Here is a 27,728-nt window from a genome sequence, read left to right as displayed (position 1 = left end):
GAGAAGTCTTACAAGGTGGAAGCGTTTTGTAGGATGCTCTGGAGGCTCTCATTCCACCAAAAGCAATGCAAACTACAGCCACAGTCAAAATCTGGGAGAAACCTTCCATTTTATGGAGAAAAAAAGCACATGCACACACTCAGTTCAGAAACAAACACTCAACCTGAAAACTCCAAATTTCTGCTTACCATCAGATTTGATACAAAAGGATCTTCTCGTGATTTAGTCCTTGCATACTGCTGCAATCTTGGGGGGGGGGCGGGGTTCATTCCTATTTCCTATTTCTCTGCTACACTTTATGAATATTAACTATCTCTATTAACAAACTAGCTTTGGCTATGGAGATAAGTTGCTTATTAATTAAGAATTCCTTTTTAAATAAGAATTTGGATGCATTTTAAATGTCACAAACCTGCAGGCTGCTAAGAGTAAATACAACGTCTTGGGCATGAAAATATGCCATAACTTTTGTAAGTGTATCTGCTGTCCAGGCATTAGAACTGCAACAGAAAACAGGACCAAAAATGCCAGTAAAATAATACAACATGTAAAATGGCAGATTACAAGACAAAACAAAAACAGGAGAAGCAAACACTGTCACTATCAACATGATGACACAAGTATTCAGCTTTTTGGCCTAACCAGATTAATAGCTAATATATTTAATGCAATGAAAATTAATAGTTGGATGAGAAATTAAATTTTTTCTTCATCTAACTCCACCTGCCCCACAGTAATCTCAATTTTCTGACACATTGCCATTAGTACCATCTCCAGTGGCTATCTGGGAGCTCTACAACTACCCCTGGCACCTTGTTCTGCCTGCCCTGATCTGCTTATAGAAAGAAAGTATGGGGACTAATTTTTACTTCGTTTCCCCCAGCAGCATCTTTAATGTTTTTCTTCTTTACCCAGCCATTGAGTTTCACAAAAGTAGAATTGTCTTTGAGGCTTTTATTGCTCTTTCAGATTTAGACAAAATTAGAAAATAATTCAAAAGTTGCCAAAAAGAGCTGGAGGAAAAGGAATGGATATGGGATGGAGCGGGACTGAAAGATGGACAAAAAGCTGGAACTGCACCTAATTTCCTTAGAAAGCCATTCTGAAACATATGAACAAAATTGATTATCGAAGTTTTTGAAAGCTGTAGCATGTATTTATATTCTCAGCCTCATTCAATGCAAGTTTTTTGCTTTATCATGAAAAATGGCTTTTTCCTCATTAGGACAAAATACTCCTCACAGGAGATCTAAATCAAAGCAATCACAAGCCAATTTCATTCTATCCATAATGTTTCAGCTTTTGTGGAAATGAAACACATTGTATATGAAAGTGCAAGATGATACCTAAAATCAACATGGTGAGAGTAATACATTACCTCTGAAAATGAAGTATATCGAGGAGAGCTATACATGAAAAATTGAACAGAAACAGTTATAGTGACATATTGAGTTTCAATTCCTTTTAGAAACATAAGTGGGAACAATTTTGCATTTTACCATTCAGATATTTCCCAGTTATTACTTCCTCCTAAGGAAAAAAAGATAAATATATGTGATCGGGTATTATTTTTAGATTATATGACAAAACATTATTAGAGAGATCAAATAAAAATACTAACCACAGCTTTTTGTAATAACGGAGGCAAATCTGTAAAAGATTATCCCATTACTAAAAGTTGATTTAACATTTTACCATTCAATTGCTATACAAAAATGTTTGTCATCAAACTATATATACACCTATAATTTACTTTCACACATGCAATGCAGCTTTGATTAAAAGTATTTATAGAAAAACACTGAAAATAAAAGGCTACTGTTTACCAAACAATCTAGCCTAAATTCTTTGCTGGTGGAGCTCCATGAAGCCAAGAGAGCAGAGAATATGATCCTACTTACTAAATAGCACTGCATCTATTTTACCACACGCAGCTTTTTCCATCCACACAGAATCCATCCCTCAGACAGGATTTCTGGTCTTACCTGCGGAGTTCTGACTGTGTGTAATCTCAGCAGGACTCATTAATATCAATAAGAAACATATCTTCAGAAGTCTGGGCATTTCTTCTAGTGTTTAATAGAATCAGAAGATATTTGGATTGAAAAGGAAAATAAAAAGAACAAAGTCAAAAGGCAGTATTCACCCCAAACTTCCATAGCTATAAATTAGAGCCAGCATAAGCTATGGAGTGCAGACTGAGATCAGAACGATCTAAAAGTGCTTGCTCCCAAGCTATCCATTTAGATCTTTTTCCAGGATAGAGATACACTTTATACAAGCCTACTAGGTGTGTGCGTGCAGCCAGCTTTCTTTCCCTTTTACCAAACAGCTCCTTTACTTTTCTTCTTAGCAGCACTGTTTCCTTACTAAGCCACATTCCAACTAAATATGACTTAAATGCAATTTAGTTGGGAAAAAAATTAAATTCAGATAAAATAAAAAGAAATAGAGAGAATGAAAAAGAAGAAATAGAAATGAAACTCCAAACGATCCCAAAGCCTAGCTTGGGGAATTGCCTGTATGACCACTGCGGAGCAGCCCTTGGACCTTCCACTGGCAGAGCTCTGATTTGCACCATGGCCTGGCCCTCTGCATCAGTGCCGAGTACTCCACCCCTCCCTCGTGCCACCACTCCGCAGAGAGCCCAAAAAATATACTTGTGCCCCTGTGGAAAAGCAACACGTGGGTTCACGACCATGCCACTTTGTTTAGGCTGCTCAAACCTCTAGTCTTCGTACTCATGAGAAGTACACCATCAATTTTTCCAGCATCGGCCAGGTCATAGTTTCTAGGGAAATATGTGCTTTAGTAGCTTCTGCTATCCCTGCTGCCTTGTGCTGTGCGGCATGAAGGTCACCAAAAGCTAAATGAACTGGAAGGAAGGGCAGTAATGGGACTCCCTGAGCTTTGCACCAGGCCGTCACTGATTCTTGTCAGGGAAGACCAACAGTCTCAGTTGTCCTATACGTGATTTCTTTTTTTCCATTTGGTCTACATCCTGAAGGACAAGGATACATAGTGCAAAGCTGCTTGGCCTGACACACAGCCAGGATCGAAAAGAAGTGGGGACTGAGCAGGTCTCTCTCCCAGAGGCATTTCTGCAGCCACACTCCCTCCCCTGCACCAGGACCATCGCCTGCCGTAGCCCCCTGCTGCAGCAGGTCCCTGCAGGGAGGGTTTCCTGCCTCTGCCCAACCGCGGGGGTCACCACCCCCACAGGGGAAGCAACAAATTAATTCAAATATTAGGTGATGCTCTGCAGATTGCAGCTTCTTGCACTGGAATTACTCCATTATTTTTAACAAATGATACAGAGGCCCCATCAGCCAGCTTTGCTCCGACCACAAGATCACTTTGTTAGGCTTTCTCTCCCTTTCCTTCCTTTCAAAGGCTTATCTGCCGCTACGCTTAATTTCCCCATTTCTTTTTTTTGCTGAATTTGGATCTGTTTTTTTTTGTTGTTGTTGTTCTCTGCCATGGATTGGATTACAGATTTGAACATTTGATAATTAGGAACAACTTTTTCAGAATGTTTAAATTCACATATCAGCAGGGTACTCTTATGAGAACGTCTGTCAACAGCCTCTAGCAATACCTCAGTCTAACCAAATACATAACTCAAGTTTTGTAACAGGAGCGACTCAAACTGATGGATGACAAAAAAAATAATCATTAGGCTTCAAGAAGGTAGTGCCTCTGTACTTTTCTTACATGCACTGAAACCCTTTTCAACAATTCTTTTGGGAGTACCACACTGCAGTCTCTCATTCAGATGTATCTGGTTTCCTGGACAATGAACTTTCTTGTGTTTGTTTCTGCCGTTGTCCTATTAGTTTTGCAGCAAGGTTTGATTAATCTGTAGGGTTTAAATCATGCTACTAATGTCAACCCCGATTTGTTTATTCCAACACACTCACTTTGATCAGGGAGTGTATTTTAATTAAAGCATACCAAATTAATACACAAGGAGATGAAATACAGGGAAATATATGAGGTGGGTAGTGCTGTTTTATCCCAACTAACTGCAATGGACAATTAGCAGGTGCTGAAGAGATCTGCTGTGAAATAGCCGCGCTTGATAAAACAATCCGTGGGGTGAAGTATTCTCCTTTGTCAGTTAAACTAGTCCATTTACAGAAGTTGCCTAGAGCTCTCACAATCCCAAATCAGCCTGTGGCTCTGCAGATCCTATCTGGCACCTCTCTGCAGAGCTTTCCCTGCACCACAGCAGCATACGCTGTGACCAGATGTCAGACTTCCCTTGCAGGACTCTCAGGTTATGGGGAGCTCACAGCCTGCCCGTCCTCTTGCTCCCCGAACACACGCTCCTCCATGTAAAGAAATCCTAGACATTTTATCACCCACCTCTTCGATGCAGCCAGTGCCTTATCTGAAGCCTGATAACCAGAAAGCTAACCTCATAATCAGAAGTCTTGCCGATAACCTCACGCACTGCTGGTGCCCATCCTCCCCCTCACAGCACCTCCGCGAAAAAGCCCTATATGCAGCAGCGTATAACCCCCTATAGGAGAATGCTCAGGGGGTTCAGGCTGCAGAGGGAGGGAGGGAAGGAAGGGGAGGGCTGAGAAAAGAGATGCTGGGCTCCTGTGGCACCTATAGAGAGCCAGAGCCCCGCAGCACTTTACCTGCCTCTGCTGTGTGCGCCTCCTTCCCCACGCTCCGCAGTGCAAGAAGTGGGCGGCTGCAGCCAGGACCCCTGCGGCAGGGCAGGGCCCGGGGCCAGCACCGCCTCGCAGCTCCAGGTGCCTGCCCAGCAGCACCCAGCGGGGAGGGAAAGGGTTCTGCTGGGGGGAATCAGAAGCTGAGGGACTCCCACAGTGCCTCTTCTCGTCCTGAGATAAGAGAGCTCAACGAGCCGTACGGGGTCAACAAATGGGGCCAGGCTGGTGTTGCCCAGGGCCCCCCACCTCTGCACCCCGAGCAGGAGGCTCTGGGCTCCTGGGAGCAGGATGGGAGCTGACTGTACCTGGGGCCACGCAGCCAAAGGGGGCCATGCTGTGCCTTCTGAGAGATGAAACTCACCCAAATTTCTGCTGAAAGTTCCCAACTAAACCATGCCCTTGCACGGCATCTTTTTTTCCTGCGATGCAACATATCCAGTGCCACCTCGACAAAACAGATAATTCAGTTACTCTCCAGGGCAAAATACTGCACATTACACCCCATGTTGCGACTTACAAGTCCCTTAGAAGTTCAATAGGTCTAAGCAGGTTTTTGAAGATAATCACCAGATACATGAAATACTTCTGGTTTCCCTTAAAACACAGCAGGGAAATGGGCAGCTGCATAGATTTTCTGCCCAAACTATTATCTTTACAGGACAAAGCTACTAAGTATTTTTTTTCTTCTGCATGACTGTGTACATAGCAGATATGTTACAGAAAGGGAAACTAGGCAAAACTAGCACGATATTAAGAACAGGACTGCAGTGTTTTAATACCTACACCCATATTTGTGGCCCTTTTAACTTACTTGCACTTAATTGTGCATCACCTTAATAACAAAGTTAATGTGATTAGACAAGCATGTGACAAGTGCCTTGTGTCACCCATGGTAGTTATTAGGCGAGGAAGCTGTCACACAGCAGAGCTTTCCGTGCTGTGAGTGGTCCCCCCAGCACCCTGCTCCCCAAGAAAAACCCATGGGACTGGTTATGGACATCCGAAGACCACCATCAACTCTTGCAAGACTCAGTCCCTTAGAACTCAAGCTTACTCTGGTCACAGCTTTTCCCTGTTATTGCTCATGTTTTAGGTAAGTGTTTAATTTTGTACCTCAAGTATAAGAATACTTGTTTAAATAAAGGGAACAAAATAGGAAATTATAAGAAAAATTATTTTTACATTGCATCTTCTGTCCCAAAACATCTAAAAACTATTACAAACTAACATCCTAAATGACAGGACTAAAAGATACGAAAGATGTGAAACGTGTAGTCTCTCATGTGATTGTAACCTGTGGGAGTAAAACTTTTAAGTACCATTGAAGAATTTTGACTTAATATACATTTACTACATGAAGCTAAATTAATTACACAAGAACCATATTTTCCTATTACTACATAGGTCCAAATGAAGTAACAAAAAAGAATAAACTCACTCCAAAACGTACACAGCTCATTTTTTCTAGACAAATCTGTTTTCTGTGCCAAAACTCAGTAGCAGATGCTGAAGTAATTCTGAGCCTGCATTACTGTTGGAGGAAAAAAAACACGACCAAAAAACACTAGTCAAGCCTCTCACTCCTTACTACACAACACAATCTTACACAAAGACAACTGAGAACAAAAGGCTATTAACTTTGCAAGAGAAATCACTAAACAAAGGAAGTCCAAGATAAACCTAAAAAGACAAGCTAAAACATCCTACCTGGCGTAAGATCACCAATTGTTAAATAAACTGTTTATACTTCAAAAGCATAAGACAAATCAGTTCTTGCTTTACTTACCAGTTGATACACAAGCTAAGGTTCCTCTGCTCTCTCACAACACTTACATCCCAAGCAACAAGACACGTCTGCCAGTTCTCTACTCTTTACTGGTGATGCCGCTTGTCATTTTAAAGGAAGGTTTTATCTCAACTGCCAGAAATTAGCTATTTTAAACAGGATTTTTAAAATAAGACATGTTAAAATAAATAGCATTTATTTTGTATTCGTGGAAAAACAAACAACTGTTCCAAGCTATTTAAACCTTCAAAATCAGGTCCCTAAGCCTCAGAGGCAGTTTGACTCACAAAAAGTTTGCAAGTAAGTGCCTACAGGTTCTGTTAGCTTTTAGGAACAATCGCTTAGGAAGTTTGTTATCAAACCCATAAGTTTAAAGTGCAGTTTTGTCTGGTTCTACCATAGCCCCTTTAGCTGGAAAATGGCATATGCAAAAGCAATGAGAATTTATGAGGCATTGAGAGGAATATGAAAGAAACCCAACCAAAAGTGATTCATTTTTTGTGGACTGTTATCCCATTAAACAATACTTAAATGCTGTTTAAATAAACTCAACTTTGTGCTGCTACTGAGAGTTCAATTCTTAACACAAAGAGCAGCTGCTGCGGACAAGCGTGGCTATGGTTACAAAAATGAACACAAAAGTTAATGCAAAAAGTCATCTCAAAAAAGTTTATTAGCATGAATAAAAACATGAAGAATGACAGTAAGAGAGAAAGTAACTTAGCATGGAAGAATATCCATTTCAACAGTTATAATCAACAAGGTTTGAACTGAATGGATAACTTTATTGCCAGATTTCAGTTGATTTCTTTAACAACAATTCACATTGTATCAGTTTCCTCATTATCAGGACTATTGCTTTTGTTTGGATCTGATCCCTGTTGCAGGTAAGTGTAAAAAAAGTATCCCCCATTACTGCCGGACTGCAGAATGCATTGTTGGTTTAAGAGCTGGTTAAAAACAAAGATTCTCAACTGAAGAATCTGTTTAATAAAACAAAACCCTTTTTTTTCCTAAATACTACAAAGAAATACATTAGTATTTTGGCCTTTAAAATTCTTACATGGTATTTATTTAGCACGGCAATACCCCAAATTCCCTCCCTTTACGTAACGGTAAATCAAAACTCTCTTTCAGAGGCTGCTTCTTGGGACTGATTCTGGAGATTTACTTCATATACACTTACACTGGCTTCAGGACAAAGACAGCATCATCTAGTACATAGTAGTCATTATACATATCACCTTCACAAAGGTATGGCAGTCTCGTGAAAGCCTCTATGGCAAAACCAGCTTTACTGAAAACTTCTGGCAGGCTATTAACCTGTTCTTCCCAAGTATGCCCTTTGATTTCCAAAACTTCTGAGGGCTTTTCCCACTTGCCACCTACTGAGAAAAGAAAAGAGTTTTGTTTCAGTTATAAAACAGACTTTTTTTTTTAAAAACAAATTATATTATACATTATATTCCATTCCACTCCAAATATGAGGTTGACAAGCCATTTGTAGAATTGTTGATAGATCAGTTTCTTTCCCCCAAGTCCCCCCCCCCCCCCCCCAAGAGTTCAGAAGAGGCTCCTTCTTAAGGTTATCTTTGGCTACATTTTTAACTAGCAGCTCCAAAACTGGCTGAAAAGTACCTTCCTTTATTGAGGCTGGTGTTCAGCAGACATGGACAGACAGACAGACAATTTAATGAAGATGTTTTTCAGCATTATAATTTTTTTCTTTATGCCTACTGTCTGGCCAAAGATGGCTTCAGGATAGTTACAGTAAATAGAGACAGCAAGTTGAAAATTATCATTTGCTGTTATTTTTTTTTTTTGCTAGGAAACCACCATGCTGGTTAGATAAGGGATGACTACAGAATCTGTTGCTGTCACAGCCACTTACTAGCTGATACACTAAAGACAGTTTAAGGCCAGATAAAATTACAAAGCTGAACGTATGCATTACATCAGGAAACGTGTTGTCATTTGTTATATCTAAAAAAGCAACCTGAAGGACCACACGCACAACTCCCAAGTTTAAAAGTAAAAAGTGTTCACCCACTTTCAAAGTAATGCCATCCACAAACAACAGAAATGTTTTCTGGTTTGGTCTGTACCTTTAACAAGTTTACCAAATACAATAGTAAAAGCCCTTCTCAACAGGAAGCTCTAAATCGCGTGATACAGAGCATTCTGCAACTCCAAAAATTTCGTAAGTTCCTCTTCCTTCAAGCAGAATCATTTCCAGAGAGATACAAGAAATGGCATCTTTCAACAACTTCCAGAAAATGCTAATGCTGGCGTTCAACTGGATTCTGTACAGTGCTGGTAAGACATCTTTTAAACTTCTTGTATTTTCTCATCTAATAGAAATTACAGGATTGAATATGTTGTGGTTATGATCTGCAACACAGCTGTAAGTGTAGTAAAAAGTTTTGCCGAGAATTGAGCTGATTTCTGCTGTCTTCAGGCAACTTCCAAATGAAATGACTTAGCAAATGCTTTTTATTCCGTAATTCTGAAATGTAATCTATGATTTCTGGGTGAAACCCTACCGCACTCTCCTGTAAAGAGTGCTCCAGGAGCAACAGCATGGTTTCAGTGCAGCTGTGCTTGTTTGGAAGGAAGGTTTACAAAGTCCAGCAGACAATATCTGTATGAACTGAAGCTATGATGTTCTGCTCTGCAAGGTCAACCAGAGCACTAGAGTTAGCTGGAAAGGAGAAGGCAATCAACTGCAGGAGCACAACCTACTGCCTTTCACACTTACACTACCTTACACTAGTAGAGCCTTCGGGTTGTTGTAGCTGCTATGGAATGGCTCTGATGTTCACCCAATGGAGAAATAGAATTTAACTTTATTCCCGTAGAAGTCACAGACACTGAATCTGCTTGGATTTGGTCCATAAAATATTTGGTGAGAAAAACGATAAAGGGACAGCATTGACTCTCTGCAGTAGACAGGCTTATCAATTGTGTATCAGCAATAGATTAACACAGATTTCAGTTTATTTTTATTCTAACTTTGTACTTTCTAGAAAGCAGGAAAGGATGCTGGTAAGCTACTACATTCATTTTCACTGCATAATCCTCATTCTATTGTTTAAATAACTAAGCAATGTGCATAAAACTAGACACATCAAAAGTATCTAAATTATAGATTTCAGTAAGGACTTTAAAACATAAAATAAATCTCCCAGACCAGTCATATTAAACATTTCAGTTCCTTAATTAAAATTCTCTTCCCGGATTGAACTTCCTGTTTTCTCTACGCACATTTTTAAATGTCAGAACTAACAAGCAACATTGTTATCCTTAGAAACCCAGAGTCAGTATGTACCATGAAGTGAAGGCATATCCAGGATCTATTATGAATTCTAATCAATGTCATGAAATTGCTAAGTTTTAAATGTCTCCATTTACGACACTTCCACCACCTGCAATCAGGCTGCCTCAGTTTACTCCCACATCAGGAAGAGTAGAGGAGAAACAAACCTTTGGAGAGACATACCACGGAACATCTAGATTTATGTCACCCACCTTGTCCATCCATCTTAAAAAAATCAAAGTTTGAAAAACATTTTTCCCCTTTCCACCTACCTTTTCTAGCATGAACCATAAGCATCTTATTTTCTTTCTAGATTATGCCTTGCTTATCTAACTACCCCTCATTGTTTATTCTCAACAGGTGCAGCAGATACATGCCAAGTCACTGTAAGACAACCCAGATATCAGGAAGCTGAATATTCCACCCAAACAGTGTCCCTACCGTGTGCTTTCTCTGCCTCTGAATGCTCCCTGTCCAAGCCTCAAGTTCTATGGTTTCGGTTTTTTACTAACAAGCATGAGGATTTGTGCACACCTAAATGCACAAATGATCAGAAGTTCAAAGTACAAATATCAGAAAATAGCATTGCACTTCAGATCAATGATCTGTCTGTAAATGACAATGCTGTTTATTTTTGTGGAATAGCATTTTCAGATTCAAGTTCACCCCATTCTAAGCGAACAGGAAATGGAACCGTTCTAACAAAAAGAGGTCAGTCGATTATTCATCCTTAATGAATCATAAAATAAAATTCTTTCCCAAATACTATTATACTCTCAAAAGTGGCATTTAAGATTGAAATACCAACAAAGCAGTTAGGAGTAGTATGAGTTTCTTAAATTGTTAATTGTAAAACTATGGAGGGATTCTACAAATAACCATCTTAATGGCATCTGCTGGTTAGACTGCTCCATCATTACTCTAGTATTCTAGAGCAGAAAAATGTTGTACTCTGTACTATCTAACCATACTCTACATCCCCTTATACAGACCTTAATGGCTGTCAGAAAGGAAGTATCAACAGAAAACGAGAAGCAGAGAAACTGTCGTTTAGTAGAAATATGCTCAACAGAGCACAGGGTTTCAGAACTGGGGATTCACTGGTCCAACTCGAGCAAAATGTTTTAGTTCTGTACTTCTGTAGTGTTTGCCTTCTAACTAAAATATGATGAGGCTACATTAATTGCATTTCAGTTTTACATGGCTAAAATAGAAAAAAATAGGGAAAATAATAATCCGGCTGTATTAATTCCTTCCCCTGTCTAACTGTATTTCTGAAAACAAAAGCCTGTAAGCTTTATTCAGATATTCCTTTATTAGAGCAGAAAACTGGACTCTATTCTCCATCTATCCCTCAATGGGATCGTAATCAAAAATAACAAGTCTTCATTGCCCTTACAAACGTTCAGAGAAACAAAAGTGATCTTGCTAGGGAACTCAGACTGAAAATAAATCAAAACATAATGATGCGTGTGAAGTTTTTTAATTCCTCAAAGGAAGGGGGCTGAAATGCAGAGTCTTAAGAAAATTACATAAATCAGGAGAACCGTCCGTTATTCTAATACTTACTCTTACTTAATGACCAGAGAGGCATAGCACTGAAGAATTTAACTGCATGATCATCATCTCAACCTTACTACTTCTATACTGCACTATTGTATGCACAATCCTTATAGTCTACAAGGTAGGTTCAAACTGATTTTGTTCGTTATTTAACTTATTTTTGTTCATTATTTACCTTAGCAGTCTTAGCATCTCCATAAAGAGAATAAAAGACATTCCTAGTTTCCATAACTTTTACAGTTAAGTTCTAAAAAGGTGCTCGGTTGAAGTTCATATGCTGCACACATCTGCGAACCCATACCTGTACTCTAAATAGCAACCACATTTTAAGTAAATTGTCTAAAATAACAGTATTATAAAACTAAAATTACACCAAGTGTATTAATCAGCAGGTTGGAGACTCTATCTATAGTCAAGGCACACTCAAACAGCAAAGTTACAAATTACCATTGCAAGTCATAAACTTTGTGAATTAGCTTCCATTAAAAGTAAAAATTTAAATTTAATGTCCAAATATTTGTGAGCTGCGAAGTTACTGCAATCTGACTTTGCTTGTACGATGAAATTGTATTCATATACTGTACATGTACAGAAGATAGTGGTAAAAAAAATTTAAATGTATCAGAGACTTGGCGGAAGTTTTATGGATCTAGGAAACAAACACAATAGAATGCATACAGTTAAAATTATATCAATACCAGATACTTAGTTTTTCTAGAATAAAACTGAATTTAGTTAAAAACAAACACCCAAAGCTGCAACTGGAATCTTTAAATAATTACTTTGACATGAGAATAAGGACTTCCCAGTCCTGTGTGGTATGACATGGTAAATGGCTCTTTGCTGCAGTGATGGCTGTTTACATATAAAGACAGGACACTCATTTTTGATGTTGTTTTGTTTTCTTAAAACTACCTGAAGTCATATAGTGGAAAGAATTAATCATGCCTTTTCTCAGGAGAAAACCTGGTATCCATGATGTAAATTGGTTTATTTTTGACAACTAGGTAGCTTCAAGCAAGTTCCATTGTACTCAAAGCAAAGATATGTGAAACATCTACTACCAGAAGATGAAAAAGGCCTTAAATGCCTGATTTTTTTTCCAATGGTATAAGCTGATCTAATATCTACTTATCTACAGACTGTTTTCCACTGTAACAGGGCACCACTCAACTATTCTGCTACTTTAGCTGTTGCTATATCATTTTATGTTTCAATCTTCTTTTTCCTTCCTCCTAGTTAAAACCAAAGCTGCTAAGTAAAAGTGGAAATGAAGACCAGAGAACAGAGAACTGTGTATGTTATCACTTTGCTTTATCTGTGATTCTGAGCCTTTTTTTTTTTTTTTTAAGTACATATCTGATATCAATTTTGTGATTAATTGATGACTCAGTTAAAGGGACATATACAGCTGTTAAGGCTTCACTTCAGATTTGTACAGAGCTGGTTAATGATTTTACATTTACCTAATGTTTAACTAATTAGTTAATTTGTAACTATCTGGATACAGGATAAAGTCAAATCTACCTAAGGATCATCCTTTACACGCAGCTTCCTTAGGTTTTGCTTGCAAGAAAATTTTGTTTGAACTCCTTTTTAAAATAAGTTTTCAATATTGATTTTTTCATTTATTCAAATGGTGCATTCAGGTAAACCCCTAGTTTAAAAGTCTATTTAGACCATTTATTGCCATGATTCCTTAAATTAAAGAAAAAAATCCATAGTATTTAAATATCTATTAAAGAAGGTATATATGTTAAGAGATGTAATATTAATGCAATTTAAACCCTTCTTGACTGACTAACTATATGGTCCTAAAGCGTTATTTGGTAATTTTTCCAAACACATACACAAGCAAAAAAAAATAAATCAGAATTACAAAAAGATGCTAGAAAATGATGCTTCTCCCAACCTCAAACATAATACTAAGCTAAAATATTTTACATAATTTGCAGAAAATCACTAGCGGACGAAAAATTTTTCAAGCAATTGCCCAAGAACTTCAAAAGCAGAGGTACGCTGAGCACTCCCGACAGCCTGTAAGTTTCTACTGGTATGGGGAATAAAAAGTGGGAGAAGAGAGGAATTAACAGTTTTTAAGAATTTACCATTTCTGTTTCCTCTGGAACTAAATTTTTTTCTTATTTAAAGTTGATTAAGGTCTCTTGAAAAAAAAAAAAAAAGGTATTCTGCGCAATAGTCAAAGATTCTACATGACCAAGAAGAGATCAAGACAATTTACAGGAACATTTTTCCTGGGACAGATACACACCTTCACATTATGCAGAAACACACACATGATCTGTAATGTAAGAGCACAGATTATGATATTCCCATATATGCAGTGTCTGCATGTGCAGAAAACTGACAGCTGAGTTCAGATTCAGTACTGAATCAAAAAAAAGCTTCCATTTCCTAAGCCATCCAACATTTAATTCCAATATGGCTAGAACCAGGACACATATGTTGTCTGGGAATAAAAATTCTTTTCCTCCCAGATGGACACAAAGTTTCATGTCACGAAAGGCCTACAATACCAGGGCTCAAGTTAGGCATCCTTTCTGGGGAAAAATAAAATATAAAGCAAGACAGTTTTGTATCAGAGATGCTCGTGATGCCAGTATGTTATATGCTGTTACATATATATACACAACTAAATATGAGTGTATATACACACTGCGCTTTTCATATACCTTTAAAAATGTGTATGTACACTTCATGAAGCCCCTTTAAGTTTGTATTTTGCCAAGAAGAGGTTTCAGCAAGTTGTTCTGGACTGTGTGATAAAACACACAAACCCATTAGAGCTCATTCGTGAAAATATTTCAATGGCAGTTCCTCTTGTTCCCTTAGTCCAGAAGAGTAAGATGACAGAAGAAAAACAAAACAGTTTCAGCAAACTCTACAACATTCTTACAGATATTTCCCCACACACTTAAACTTCTGTAGCCTAAGCTAAGTATTCAACACACTGGATAAAACCACACAGCTTATTTCATCATTCCAACCTTAGGCCAGTAATCTTGAATAACTATATGACAGTAATTTTGCATATGCCAGGTAAGTTACAGAAAATTTTAGAAATCACATGTATTTGCAAGCAATGAAAACAGCTTCAAAATCATCCTTCAAAAAAATCTGTTTCTCTAGAGAAACATTAAAAATTCTTTCACATTCTAAGTTTATGCTGCACTATTTCAGAGATGTGATGAGAAAGAAAAAGAAACAGAATACAAAGTCAAACACTCCTCCTCTAAACATTTTTAGTTTATTCACCTCTGTATTGCCAAATGATTTCCTCTGTAATTATCCCTTTAAAGACTTCAAGTCCCCGCTGACCTGGTGCTTGGTTTAAGTGTCAGATAAAAACATAGTGAAAATAACAAGCATGTTTTACTGCCTCTGTGCTCTTTGAAGATTAGGAGAAGCCAAAAGGAAAAGAAACATGTTTAGAATCCTGCAGGTACCACACAGACAAATGCAATTAGATAAGTAGGGAGGGAAGGAGTTTACTGAAACAATAAAGAGATGGAATTTGCCTCAAAAAAAGTTTTGCCTTTCAAAACAATAACAATAAACATTTGCATCAGTGAGTAAACGCTTCCACATTTCTTTTTCCCGTAGGATCATCTGGAAGATGACACTGTTTACCAGAACAGATGAGTATGTGCTGCATTTCCAATTCGTTGGACATTTTTAGTGTAACCAAAGAGGCAGATGAAGAAGTTAAGCTTCTTCACAGACTTACTTTGCTTTAAAAAGAAAGGAGAAAACCTTACAGGGCAGTGATCTTCATAGTGTTTTCTAAACAGACAATGTTCAATGCACATGATTTTGATGACCTATGTTACACATTATTTCCCATTCAGCATGAATTTACATGTATTTCTTGTATGCAAATTGAAACACTTGTGTAAGATGTACATTAATCAACACCATCAGAAAATAAACTAATTTCATGGTGAAATTCTGTTTTCAGTCATGTTAGTTATAATGGATACATAGATCAATAGTTACGGAGTCTTACAGTAGCTTAAACAGCAAAACATGTTCTGTGGATAGGCAAGCAGAAAAACAGATTATATAAATGCACGTACTATCATTGTAAAGTTCATTTGGGTTGGGAACTTCGTCCTAGCTTACTGAGGAAAGCAAAGTGGTGGTCATGAAAAGGTTGCTCCTGTAACTTCAAAATTCAACTGCTAGACAGACAACCCCCTTTCTTCCAATCCTACCATCCAAAGTCAGGGTTACTTGTAGCACCAATCTTTGCTTCTGTGTGCCTGTTCCAAACAGATACAGGCATGAAAACAGAAGTACACTGAGAAGTTACTACCTAGCCTATCTACAAATCAGCACTTTCAGAAGAGACCTGTTGGTATCAGGCATTCTCCCTGCTAAGGAACAGTTACATCTTTTGTCATCCTTTAAATAAAGCAAGGCTTTGTTTAGCAAGTGAAGCCACATTTTGCACTTCAGTGACATGAGAACTGAAAAAAATAGACAAAGTAAGTACTAGATGGACCCTGTTTCCAGCTCAATTTAGTACTAAATACTTCAGGAAGATGAAAAATGCACCTTCCTCTTCTTGTCCATGTTAATCAATCATAGAAACATTAATTTGCTCAAAAAGAAAATGTCACAACCCAGGCTGATTATCTAATATTGCCTTCATATATATATACATGCACAGACACACACACTGTCTATATTAGGAAATATAAAGCATTTTATGATCACCCTACGGGATGCCCACCAAAACCAAAGTTAGACTATTCACACAATAACATTTTATTATGATACCATACGATTCGTATGGCTTGACAAATTTAGAAATGCACAGGAAGTGCATTTACTTGTTGTTCTATACATTGAAAACAAAACTCCTCTGGAGAGCTTAATTTGTGATTAAGCTACTTTGGACTCTAGGTGTCACTGTAATTCCAGAAACAGAAAGCACAGAAACAAATTATACCTCCTACTCCACCTTGCTTTGTTCTCTTAGAGCAGGCTTTATACTGTTCACACTGAGGGTTTCTCCAATTACCTTCACATTAAGTGTAATAACCCAAATATCTTTTTTTGATTGAAATTATCTTTAGGTCTCCAGTTCTAAAAACTGATCTATACACTGATCAAACACCTTACCTGCCTAATCCCTTCTCCATTTATTCCCCCCTCTAAAATTCACAAGTTTCACCTGGCAGGTCCAGACTTTTTAATTAGCTGATAGTAAGGAGTTATAAGACAGTCTGGCAGCTCACTATTTCTTTAGACTATAGCTGAAAAGATCTTAAGCAGGAAAGCTTTAGTGGAATGACACTAACTTGTGCATGAGGTAACTCGCATTGTCTAGAGATGTTTATATGGGCCCATATCAGTGGTAAAGTATCTGTGGTCAGTGCTAAACAGGCAAACGGAGTATGTTTAAAGTTTCAGTAGATATTTGCTAACTGGAACAGCCTCAACTGATAAAAGCATACTAAAGCTACTCTGTCATACCCTGCAGATCAGAAAAAAAAAAAAAAAAGAACATCACTGTGCTAGCTGAGACTTACAAAAAGCAAAGGAAACAAAGCTGTCTTAAAGAAAGTGACTAATCGTTTACAAGTCGCCAGCACAAACTAGAGTCTGACTTTGGTTTACAAGAAGTCTTAGTCATTCCTACTTGTTAGAAGCTGAAATCTGTTCTGAATTCAACAACCAAAGGACAGGTTTCCATTCCCCAGGGATTTTTAAATTTAATATCCTATTCTTTTCCCAGTAGGCAGTTAGTGGTACATATAAATGGACCCGAAGTAGTTTTTTCTTTCTTAATTTCCCCACCTCCTGTTGAGTGAGGAAGTTGCATGTGGCCTATCACATGGTTACCGAACAACACGTAGAAAAGTAGATGCAGTGTGCAACAGTGATTGCAAAACACCATGGCACACAGCTTTGAAGTCACGCAAATGAAACAAACACCCAGATCACTTCTCAATTTCTGCTTCTAATATGCTGATGAAAGTCAAGCAAGACATGGCTGTTATACGGAATTTTAAAGAAAGGAAATCAAATTGTTCCACGTTACAGCAACAGGACGTTGTAACCAAATGTGCTTGAAAATACCATACAGGTGCCTAAGTCAACCCTCCGTCTCATGTAAGACATACTACTTTTTAGAATATCTACAAAATTATATGCTCAAATATTGTATTTTAAGGAATTCTTCAACTGACACCATTGATTTTTACACTTAAAACTCTTTTTGCAGTGTCCTCCCCTCTCTCCCCCCAAAATACTACTGACATATAAAAAGAGAAAAATAGTTTCATTTTGATTGCATTTACAATTTCCAGAATGTTAAGGTTATTAGTTCTGTATTTTCTGTGCACACATGCCTTTCCATTGAAAAGTCAAGGAGAGGCAGCATCCAAAGAATGACTGATGAACACCAGCCTTCTACAACTCAAATCACCTTTAGGGTGCCTCAATCTGAACCCCCCCAACCACAGGCATCTAAAGAAGTTTTTAGTCTCTTTTGAGGTTTAGTCACAAGGAAAGATTCATTTGAAAAGTCTCTCATGTATTTCTTCAAAATGCAACTACAGGAAATAAAGGAATTTTAGCACTTAATTTTACTTTTTATTCCAGTTACTAATAAAGTATTAATAATGGTTGGTATTTTGTATTAGTAGGGGTCTATATTTTATTCTGAGAGCTCATATTGGACAGCGAACATTATCATCCTACGAATTTTTAGGTGTAGTTCATCTGGAACACTTGAAACAAATTGAGCTAAGCTGCTCCATTCAGTATTACAGACAGTTCTGATGGATTTGTTCAATGGTCGCTAAAGACAACTGGGGTTACCTATATGAAGGCAGCAGAGGGCCCTAATCAGAGATCAGTTTTCCCATGTTGCTCCAACACAGCTCAAATGTGGCAACCTGCAGAACAGGATATGTAACTTCAATATCTGAGCTTTTTGTTGGTGCCAATAATGTATGTTGGGGAATTAAGAAAACATCTTACCTCGTGTGGCCTATTTACCTATGATTTCATACTTCTGAACATGCACCCTAGAAGCTATTTGTAAGAGTCATTTACACACGTCAATTATTTACTAAAACATTTAATTCAGGATACTACAACCTACAAAAGCTTTCTTTATTTGCGTGAATAGCTATTAATCTGTGTACTTACCATTTTCCACATACGGGTGAAATGGCAGAACTAATGCTAGAATGACTCTGCCTCTAGTTGGCTCCAGTACACTCCTAATATCTTTTAATACAGTCAGTGGCTGATCACAACGATCCAGCAAATTCAAACAGCTGATAACATCATACTGAAATCCTGTGTTCTGCCATTCATTTATACCAAGCACCCTACAAACAGAGAGAGAGAGATACAGAGCTGAGTTCTGAGAGACCCACCAAGGATAAAAATTCCCTACGGATGTGTTCATAGTGCAGGTAAGGTCAGCCAACTAGGCAATGAGGAAAAGCAGACGTGGTCTTTCTAGTCTCCTGGAAAAGAAAAACTAATCAACAATGGGCATGGCTATATATTCATCCACACCTTTATATTGCCTTATAAACTTCAGGCAATAAAGGAAAAAAAAAAGCGCAGGTATTATAAAAGCGTGATGTCCTAGAATAAAAGTGAATATACAGCAAGGAAAAACGAAGCTGAAATATGATTGATGGCTTGCAGCATTTTATCCACTCTGATTTATCTGTGTGCAAACCCAGTTGCTGTTAGTTTTCCATTCAAGGACATGTGAAGAAAAGACATCTACAGCTCCTTCATTCTTTGGGTTGCAGTCTAGGGACACAGTGCCCCAAATACTAGCCATTACTCAACAAGACTGAAAGAACCTCCAGGAGCTGTGACCGGTGTACAACAATGTTCTGAAAGTGCTGAGGTTTTTATTACTAAATATTCTTCAGTCTTAACAGCAGCAGCTAAACGTAACTAGAATAAAAGATTCTTTACACAGTAATCCATGAGCACTCCTTTCCTAGTCATTAGAGATACCTGAATAATCTGCATCTATTATCAAGATTTGGCTTGCTTTCTTTGCAGTCGCTTTCCTTCCTCTTGCAATTTTGTACTGTTCGTTCATCAGTATCTGAATTTTGTCTTCCTAACTGTCTTGAATAAAGCAGTTTAAGCAAACTATGAAGAAAGACTTCAACACAGTTGTTGCCAATTCTGTCTTAACTGGTAACAGGAAACATCAGCATAGCAAAAGTCCTGATAACAAGGAATATCAGATGTGTTCGCTCTCCCTGTTTTGTACAGGTCAGCTCTTTCCATAATGATCAAACATGAGCAGAATTGACTGAAAACACTGAACATTCATAAAATATTACAAAGATGATTTTGCTGTAATGTCTGAAATACACAATGTAGGAAGTATTCAGTACAATACCTGTATTTCTTCTTCTGAAGCTGCCATATCATAGTTTCAGACAACTCTGTGGCATAGATTTCTTCAAAGTGAGGACTCATGACTTTAGTAACCTCTCCATCCCCAGCCCCTAAATCGAGAAGTCTGTGGGATTTCCATTCTGGATTTATTTTAAGCAGTCTTTGAAATTGTTCTGGGGAAAACACAAACATTGAGCCCCTTCCCAGCAGCCTGAAAGGTAAAGATGAGAAATGTCCAATTTCATACAAACTTTAACAAGGACAATGAAGTAATTTAGAATGTGCTTTGGCAGCAATCAGTCACACAAAACAGACAAGGTCGCTGCTCAGGTAAATTTTAAATCCAGTTCAACTTGCCCTCCACTTGTCAGAAATCCGTCACATAGCTACATGCAGTTATAGCGGCTAAGACTTCAGGAGGAATTTAATCAGGAAAGGAAGGGCTCGTTGGGTGCAGCGCAAGATGATCACACACACACAAAAGTGAGGAGGGGGGAGAGAAAGACAGAAAGAGAAAGGCTAAGCCTTATTTGTCAGGTTTGCAGATTTGAATCTCTCCCACCTACCTTAAAAAAAGGAAAAAAGGGAGCGAGCAGAGGAAATACAATGGCTGCAGACAGAAGTATGCACAAGAAATGAGGAATGGGATATGGAAATAGGAGGGAAGCCAGGGAAGAGATTTAAAGAAAGAATGGGGGTAACACTGCTGGAGTGGCAAAAGAGACGACTTTTTAATTGTATGTTACAATGGCTTTTGCAGCTATCTGCAGATCCTTCTGCATTTAACACAAGAGCTGTCGAATAAAAAATAGACAACTCATTAAGGAATTGGGTAGAGGTGACAGCTGGATTCTTTACGGATCAAGTTAATGACATACCCGCCTGTAACTGTTTGAAGACTACACAGTGACAGATTTCAGCTGTCATAGCAGAAGATGAAAGTTAGCAGAACAAGAAGAGGAAGAAAGAACTGGTCAGTGACAGACTAGAGGTGGATAAAAAAAAAAATCATTTAAACCAACGTTGGATAGCAGGTTAAATTTAAAAAAATACAATCTACAGATTTCTTTTATGACCAAGGGGGAAAAAAGGTAAACAGAAAAAGCATGAAAGAATAAAAAATCTGAAAAAAATAAGAGGCCTAGGAAAGATCGGCTATTAAAAACAAAACCACCACCACCAAAAAGGACACACTATACAAAGTTATATAGAAGAAACTAAAGCAAGATATTAAATATATATAAAAAATAAACAGAATACAGCCAATTTAAGTACAACCCCTTTGCAGCACACTTGTGTCAGTCCATGCTGTCTAATTGGTTCGTGGCTATTATGCCTAACAGCACTACAAGGTGTAACTCAAAGCGCTGGAGAGCCTTTGAAAAAAAAAAACAGGAAGAGAAAGGAAGATGAGGAGACCAAAAGAACCTTTACATAAAGCTACAAGCAACTAAAAACACCACAGGAAAGCTCACAAAGACATCTGGTTAGAAAATAAAGAGAAAGATTATTTTCCTAGCCTTAGCAGCCAGGCACTATCCTCAAACCAGACTGCATCGAAGTATGCAGCAGGTGCAGAGGTGGGGATGGCAGAGAAAAGAGGTAAATGTAACAGAACACATTATTCATAGAGTTAAAACTGGTAAACATGTGTCTCAATGAGCAAAAGAGAAGTAAGCAGAAAAAGCAATGACTTTTTGGGAAAACATACAAAAGCACCCGTGAACAGCTGAACTCCCCTGTAGCTGATGGCAGATGAGACCAATGCAATAACAGTAGGAGAATAATGTTTTATAACTTCTCTATTCCCACCTTATTATGTTTCATCAAACATGCCACATCAGAAGCTACCGTCCAGTATAGCTTACACACAAACCAGGGTGAAATTTAGTTTTAAAGAATAAGAGAAAGAAGATAGTTCCATTCCACATCAACGTTACAAAACACACCACTCAGCAACTTCTGCACCGTGTAGCAGTCTGCCTAGTTTAGCAGCACACATGGACACAAACTTCAGATGTAATACAGAACTGACTGGACACAGCCCCCTTCTACAAGGACAATCACAACAGCACGTGCTATAGGTATGGCAGTAGATAAAGAAAAGGGCAACGGGGAAGAAAGACAGAGGGAAGAAGGACACATTATCTAACACAAAGAATACTCTCAAATTCTTTCTGAGTATTCTCTGGAATAAGACAAGTAATGGTTATAAAATACATGTAGAGTCCTCTGACTGTTATTAATTGCAAATACACCCTCTGCCCTGCTCATACTGGAAATGGCGTTAATTAGGAAGGTTTAAGTGGAGAGCAAAATGGGGCTTTGCAGATCTATTAGACTCGCAAAGGGAAAACTGTATACGTTTAACAAAACTGGCAGATCAAGGAATAGGGATGAACACCTGAAAAAAATTCAAAACGTATTTAGTTTACCCAAGATAGACTTTTCACTTACCCATTGATAGACGTTCTAGACATAAAGAGGCTAAAAATTGAGGACACAAAAGAGTGATAGAGCTGGATAAACAGCCAGCCTGATTTTTCAATGCTGTTGTTTAAGAAGATCTGTGTTCCTTGGTCAAGGTAACTCTGGACAAAAATAGGCTGAAGGGATTCAGACAACTGCTCTGTGTTGCAGACATACCACTAGAGAAAGAAACAAAGCATTACTAAAATGTTCAGCAGCAATATAAAAATAGAAGTAGTTAAAAAGAAACAGAACACACAGAAAACTAGTATCAATTTCCGTAAATATCAAAATTTAGTTTTCCCTACAGACTTTTGAACAGGCTTCAAGATTAATTTAACTTAGATTGGAACTATAATCAGTTGAGGACAGATGACTCACTAGAAGTAACACATTTTGTCTTACACATTACCCTGTACTTTGAAGAATTTTACAAAGCAACTTCCCTAGAAACCAAACACAAGTCCTCTAGGGAACACCACCACATGGGTAAAATAGTATGAATTCAGATAACCTTGTTTTATGTATTCCAACTCACTCTGAACCTGTCACATCCTCTGAAAAGAAATCAGGAAGTACATTTGCAATATTTTTCCAGGAAAATAGATAGATAGAAAATCCAATCTATACTTTAAACAGCTCTTCTGTCATGTATCACTGCCGGACTACATTTCTTCACTTACCAGTACCCAAAAAGCAGGTCCACAAGTCTTTCAAAACAATTTTGTCTAAGGAGCCTTCTCCCATCAACTCTACTAAAAAAGTAATCAGGTTCACACATCGAAGAAGTCATCAATATCAGCTGACGGACAGTTCTATACTTTTAGATTTGTAGAATATGAAGCCCAAGTTAAAATGGGCTCACGGTTCCTTTCACCTCATGCTACTTGGCAATAACCACTCCTATACAAACTACGCCAAATCTGAGATGCCAGCTGCTATCCAGCTCATTCTGAGGAAAAGGATGCTTCTTCTTGCTATCAAATCTAGCTGGTAAAGTCATAAACAATGTCCTAATAGTCCACGTGTAAGGCACATCTAAACTTCTTTAACACCTAGCTTACATTATTTTAAATGCACGAGACTTGTGCAAAACAAAACAGACCTATAAAAATTCTGAAGTTTAGGACCCTCAAGCCGACCTTACACACCTCCATCTCTAATGCTGCAGCTTTCTGGAATGCCAGCGTGGAGTATAAAATTAAAAAGGTTGTTCATTGCTATGTTGCAATGCCAAGCTAAAAAAAACATTCACTCAATATGCTGAAGTTACGAAAAAGTTTTAAACATTATTTTAATTGCTATTATTTTACATTCTCTCATACTCCTGCAGAGTTATTGACAGCCCTTCCCACATAATCTCTAAAGCCAATCTATATTCTAATATCAAGAATTATAGCCTATAGCTAATATTTACTACCATCCCCTCAGATCTTGCAGTGATGCTCCCAATCTGGCTGCAACTGTTCATGGTGCAGATAGAGTCACAAGTATCTTAGAAAGGTATGGAGAGTTTCAACAGAATCTCATAAAAATGCATGCAGGACAGCTAATGGTCAGCTGGGGCAAGTGTGCAAAATTAAGTGCCTAAATCTCTACAGTCATACTACGCAAAACACGCTTACATCCTGTTCTCTTCATGTTTGTTGCACCTTGTTGGGAGAGAACAAGGTTAAGGTCAGTTAACGCACATTTATAGTGCTCAGCAGCACAATGGGACTTCCAGTCACTACTGTAACATGAATAATAACGGTACAGGTTTCTTAGTCCAGTATCCTGCTGTGTCACAATACCAGTGCCAGCAAGCGGAGGGGAGCAGGCAGCTGCAAGAAGGCCATTACATGCTGGATTCATAAACAGGGGCTCCATCAAACAGTCTCTAAGTGGGAAGGTGTTTCAAGACCCTTCAGCAGAGGAGCAGACATACACCTTCATAAGTCTAGTTTGAAAACCGCTTTCACACTGGCCAAGTTTCCTGCAGAATCAGGCCCTCAGCAGTACTTTCAAGCATGCTTGCAGGTATCACAAGTGATCCTTTCCTCTAAAACCCAGAGTTTGAGAAACCCTGCACCACGTGCTGGAGCCTGGCACTGGGACCCCCAAGACTGCTGATTTACCCATTTGAGTCTCTTCTCACTGCAGCACAGTGCTAGTTGAATGAATCAGCATGGACCAGTGAGTCTCGAAAAGGATCCTTAGCAAACTGTTAAAAAGCACTAAAGCAGCAGCCAGCATACTTTGCCCATCTATCTCTAGAAACCAATTTCAAGAGCTGGCAGAAATGACCCATCCACAGAGCTGAGGAGCAGGCAGGGATGGGTGTCAGCTGCAGCAGTGATTTGGGAGGCTGCTGCCTAGCTACAGCAGGCACTTTTCAAATGCCTCCTTGTGTTGCCATTTTCAATAGAGAAGAAAATGTATCCAAATATCAGAGCTGTGGTAAACATGGACTTTGACCCATAAGCAATACCGCTACACATTTGCTTTACTCGAGCTCATAAAACTTGGTTTTGCACTGAACCCTGTTACCTGCAGTTTCAGGGTCTGACCAAGGAAACCAGCTGCTGCCCTACAACTCCTGTCCTTAAGTCTTCCAAACATTGATGTATATTGACATAAAAGCATGGGCATAACAGCGACAACTGTGAGAAGAGAAGCTTATTTCCAGAAATTAGTCATTGTTTGCAGCCTTCCTCTAATTTCTTCTTTATGGTTAAGTTTGCCAATAAGCTTACTGGCTAAAACATGTGCAACTATCTATGTAACACCAGAGAATATTAGAAATGACAACAAACTGCAAGGAAAAAAACCACACCAGATAAAAACAATCCAATTTTCAAATAACAGAAGTGGTGAAAAACAGTTTTATTCTAGAACTAATTCCTCAAAGCAGAGATTACTTTTGTTTTTCCTCACATCCAATATATGAAGAGCTCTTTTCATGCCACTAGTTTTGTGACATAGTGCAACAGTAGAAAAGCTACAGCACTACGTAATCTGAAGAGAAATATTAGGATATATAATAAAAAATATTGACAACTCTCACCTAATATTAGTAAAAAGAAAAAAAATGTATCTAACTTATGCAAAACTAACAAAATTAGTAAAACTGCAGAGTGCAAGAATCCAAGGCCTCCTCTTATAAACCTTACTTACGAGTAATCTTACAAACTCAGTAACTGTCTTACTAAACTTACTAAATGATCGATATATTAGAATAAAAATCCAGACCCAATAAATTACAAGTGGAGACTATACTGCAGACAATTTACCTGTGAATGACAGTCATCTCCATAGCAATATTTTCTTGATTTACTTGTCTTTCTAGTGTAGTTTTTAACAACAGAAAAGATCTGCAAATTTAATTTGTTCAGCAGAAAGAAGTTTTTTCTGTAAATCTAAATTCTGTTTCTGTCATTCTACATATGCAGTGAATGATCCGAATGCGGACCGTATTCATTAAACCCCAGTAATACGGTCACCTGGTAGCAAGATTCTCAGTCAGCATCCACCCAGAGCACTAAAACAACTTCAGAAGTGGAAAACTTCTCCTCAGCTTGGAGGACTACAATGTACTTTTTTTTTTCCTTTGTACAACAGTCCTCAAGTATTTATGCTATCTTCTTCATTAGCTTAGCCATGTATATTTTTCTTAGCATAAATCAATACCTTTGTTTAGTACCGTAGAAGTTTCTACTAGCCCCTCTAAACTCCTGCCAGGTTTTCAGTAGCACAGATGCGAACACACGCAGTCGTATCCCCAAAGCACTGCACAGCACCTAACTGCTCCACAGAGCAATGACCCACGTACCTGTACTGCCCAAGTACAGCACTAACCTTTTAGAGCAGTTGTATCACATCGCAAACCCGTTTCTAGTCTACCACCTCCTACCATTCCAAGGCCTCCATGAGCTCGGTAGTTTCCCAGCTGCTCACTTTTTGCAGCCGGTTCAGATTATTTTCCTCTAGACACACACCTATTAACCAAACATCCCCGTGCTTATAATCCCACCCAGGCAACACCACCTGCAGACCTCGCTCAAGCACTGTTACTCACAGAGCTCGCCAGGACAGGAAGCAAAGCGAAGGTTTTAGCCCCCAGGGGCAGTCTGACCCCCCAACTAGACGCGTTACCGCACTCGGGACACCGGGCCGGCCTCCCACCCCCGCTGTGGCTGGCACCGAGCGCTCACAGAGCGGCAGCCCGGCCTGCCCCCCCACACCTCCCCAGCGCTTCAGGCCGACCCCAACTTTCTCGCCGGGAGGCCCCGGCCGTCGCCTCTCTTTGTCTGGCTCAGGCGGGCGCTGCCCGGCCCGGGGCCCCCTCAGGGCGCCCTCAAACCGGGGGAACCGCGACTGCCCTGCCGGGCCCGGCCGGCCGTGGGGAGGGAAGGGAAGGGAAGGGAAGGGAAGGGAAGGGAAGGGAAGGGAAGGGAAGGGAAGGGGACTACCTCAGGGGCCGTACCTGGTGGCTCTCCCTGGCGCCCGGGGCGGGCTGGCCGTGGCTGCCCATCACGTTGGCGTACAGAGACCTGGATAAAGGGCTCCTCAGGTACCTGGCAGGGCCAGACCACATCCTCCTCCTCAGCGCCCACAGGAACAGGGTGTAGCAGCACAGCCAGGCCAGCCACAGTCTCATGGGGGGGGGGGGGGGGGGGCACGGCCGAGGAGTCACCCCCTCCCGCTGCTGCTGCTGCCGCCTCCCCTCCGCATGGCAGCGGCGGCGGCAGCCCGCGGCCCGCCGAGCTCGGCTCCCCGCTGCGGGCGGAACGCGCGGCGCGGGGGCGGCGGGGGGCGGCCGGGACGCTTTGGCTGCGACACGCCGGGGCCCGGCGCGGCCCCGCTCCCTCCCTCGCCCCGGCCAATCGCGGGCCGGGCGGGGCCGTGACGCGCGGCAGACCGGGCCCCGCCTCCCCCGGTACCGGCACCGCCCCGGCGCGCACGTGCCTGGCCCCGCCCCGGCCCGCCCTGGCACCCCGGGCTGCGCGTGCGCAGAGCGTGAGGTGGGCCTGAGGGGCGGTGGCGGGAAGGGGCTGAGGGGAGGCGGCGGCGTCCTTCCCCCCCGGGCTATCGTCCCGCCTTTGATCCCCCCGGCAGCTCTCCACCGCAGGTGTATGCAGTCACAAAGCAGAACAAAAGGCACAACTCGCTTTTCACCCTCCCTCCAAGCTCTCGTTTTCAGCTATAGCGTTTCATCAGAGCTGAAATGACAACATCGTGGGGCATCTTGGAAGCCGCCTGCTCCCCGTGTTCCTCTAAGGAGGTGTCTTTTAGAGGAATGACAAGGGGCTCGGTAACAACCTGGCAAGCGTGAGCTTTTCCAGGGAGGCTTCGATAGTGACTAAAAACACTGCTGAAGGCCTGCCTGACCATGCACTGTTGTGGTTGTTCAGACTGATGATACAGAGGACTCCTCTGAAATTAGTACCTTTCCTTACCCTGACTAAAGTTCAGAGTTTTGGGGATTAGTTCACCAAATTCAGAAATCCTT

The 27,728-nt window shown here is 39.9% G+C and overlaps 3 protein-coding genes across 5 annotated transcripts in view; 1 reads left to right on the top strand and 2 right to left on the bottom strand.

The window, feature by feature from the left end:
- OTOA (otoancorin) overlaps positions 1-6,984 on the bottom strand; it is a gene marked incomplete at its 3' end in the record, with an annotated part of 36,042 nt that extends 29,058 nt beyond the window's left edge. The window contains 7 exon segments of the mRNA XM_080556245.1: positions 413-500; positions 1,379-1,406; positions 1,500-1,530; positions 1,622-1,650; positions 1,986-2,069; positions 4,650-4,805; positions 4,991-6,984. Of these exon segments, the coding sequence (XP_080412371.1) occupies positions 413-500; positions 1,379-1,406; positions 1,500-1,530; positions 1,622-1,650; positions 1,986-2,069; positions 4,650-4,805; positions 4,991-5,018 (444 nt within the window). The 5' untranslated portion in view covers positions 5,019-6,984.
- Positions 6,985-7,126: 142 nt separating this feature from the next.
- Positions 7,127-27,097, bottom strand: METTL9 (methyltransferase 9, His-X-His N1(pi)-histidine). Of its 2 annotated transcripts, none has more exons than XM_080556657.1 (5): positions 26,703-27,097; positions 22,226-22,416; positions 19,770-19,979; positions 18,536-18,720; positions 7,127-7,859 (listed from the first exon to the last, which is right to left on the bottom strand). In XM_080556657.1, the coding sequence occupies exons 1-5, from the start codon at positions 26,874-26,876 to the stop codon at positions 7,654-7,656; spliced, it is 966 nt and encodes a 321-aa protein (XP_080412783.1). In that variant the 5' UTR covers positions 26,877-27,097; the 3' UTR covers positions 7,127-7,653. The 2 variants fall into 2 exon arrangements, with proteins under 2 accessions (XP_080412783.1, XP_080412784.1); XM_080556658.1 differs by having other exon boundaries at positions 7,127-7,856; positions 26,703-27,090.
- Positions 8,026-15,317, top strand: IGSF6 (immunoglobulin superfamily member 6). 2 transcript variants are annotated; one of them, XM_080556664.1, is made up of 6 exons: positions 8,026-8,787; positions 10,148-10,498; positions 11,374-11,471; positions 12,590-12,646; positions 13,306-13,364; positions 14,975-15,317. In XM_080556664.1, the coding sequence occupies exons 1-6, from the start codon at positions 8,721-8,723 to the stop codon at positions 15,048-15,050; spliced, it is 708 nt and encodes a 235-aa protein (XP_080412790.1). In that variant the 5' UTR covers positions 8,026-8,720; the 3' UTR covers positions 15,051-15,317. The 2 variants fall into 2 exon arrangements, with proteins under 2 accessions (XP_080412790.1, XP_080412791.1); XM_080556665.1 differs by having other exon boundaries at positions 8,029-8,787; positions 13,306-13,389.
- Positions 27,098-27,728: the final 631 nt, after the last annotated feature.

Source organism: Anser brachyrhynchus, assembly GCF_964034855.1.
Source record: "Anser brachyrhynchus genome assembly, chromosome: 15".
NCBI classification, from domain to species: domain Eukaryota; kingdom Metazoa; phylum Chordata; class Aves; order Anseriformes; family Anatidae; genus Anser; species Anser brachyrhynchus.
The sequence above is the reverse complement of the archived record's forward strand: the minus strand, read 5'-3'. Positions and strand labels throughout refer to the sequence as shown.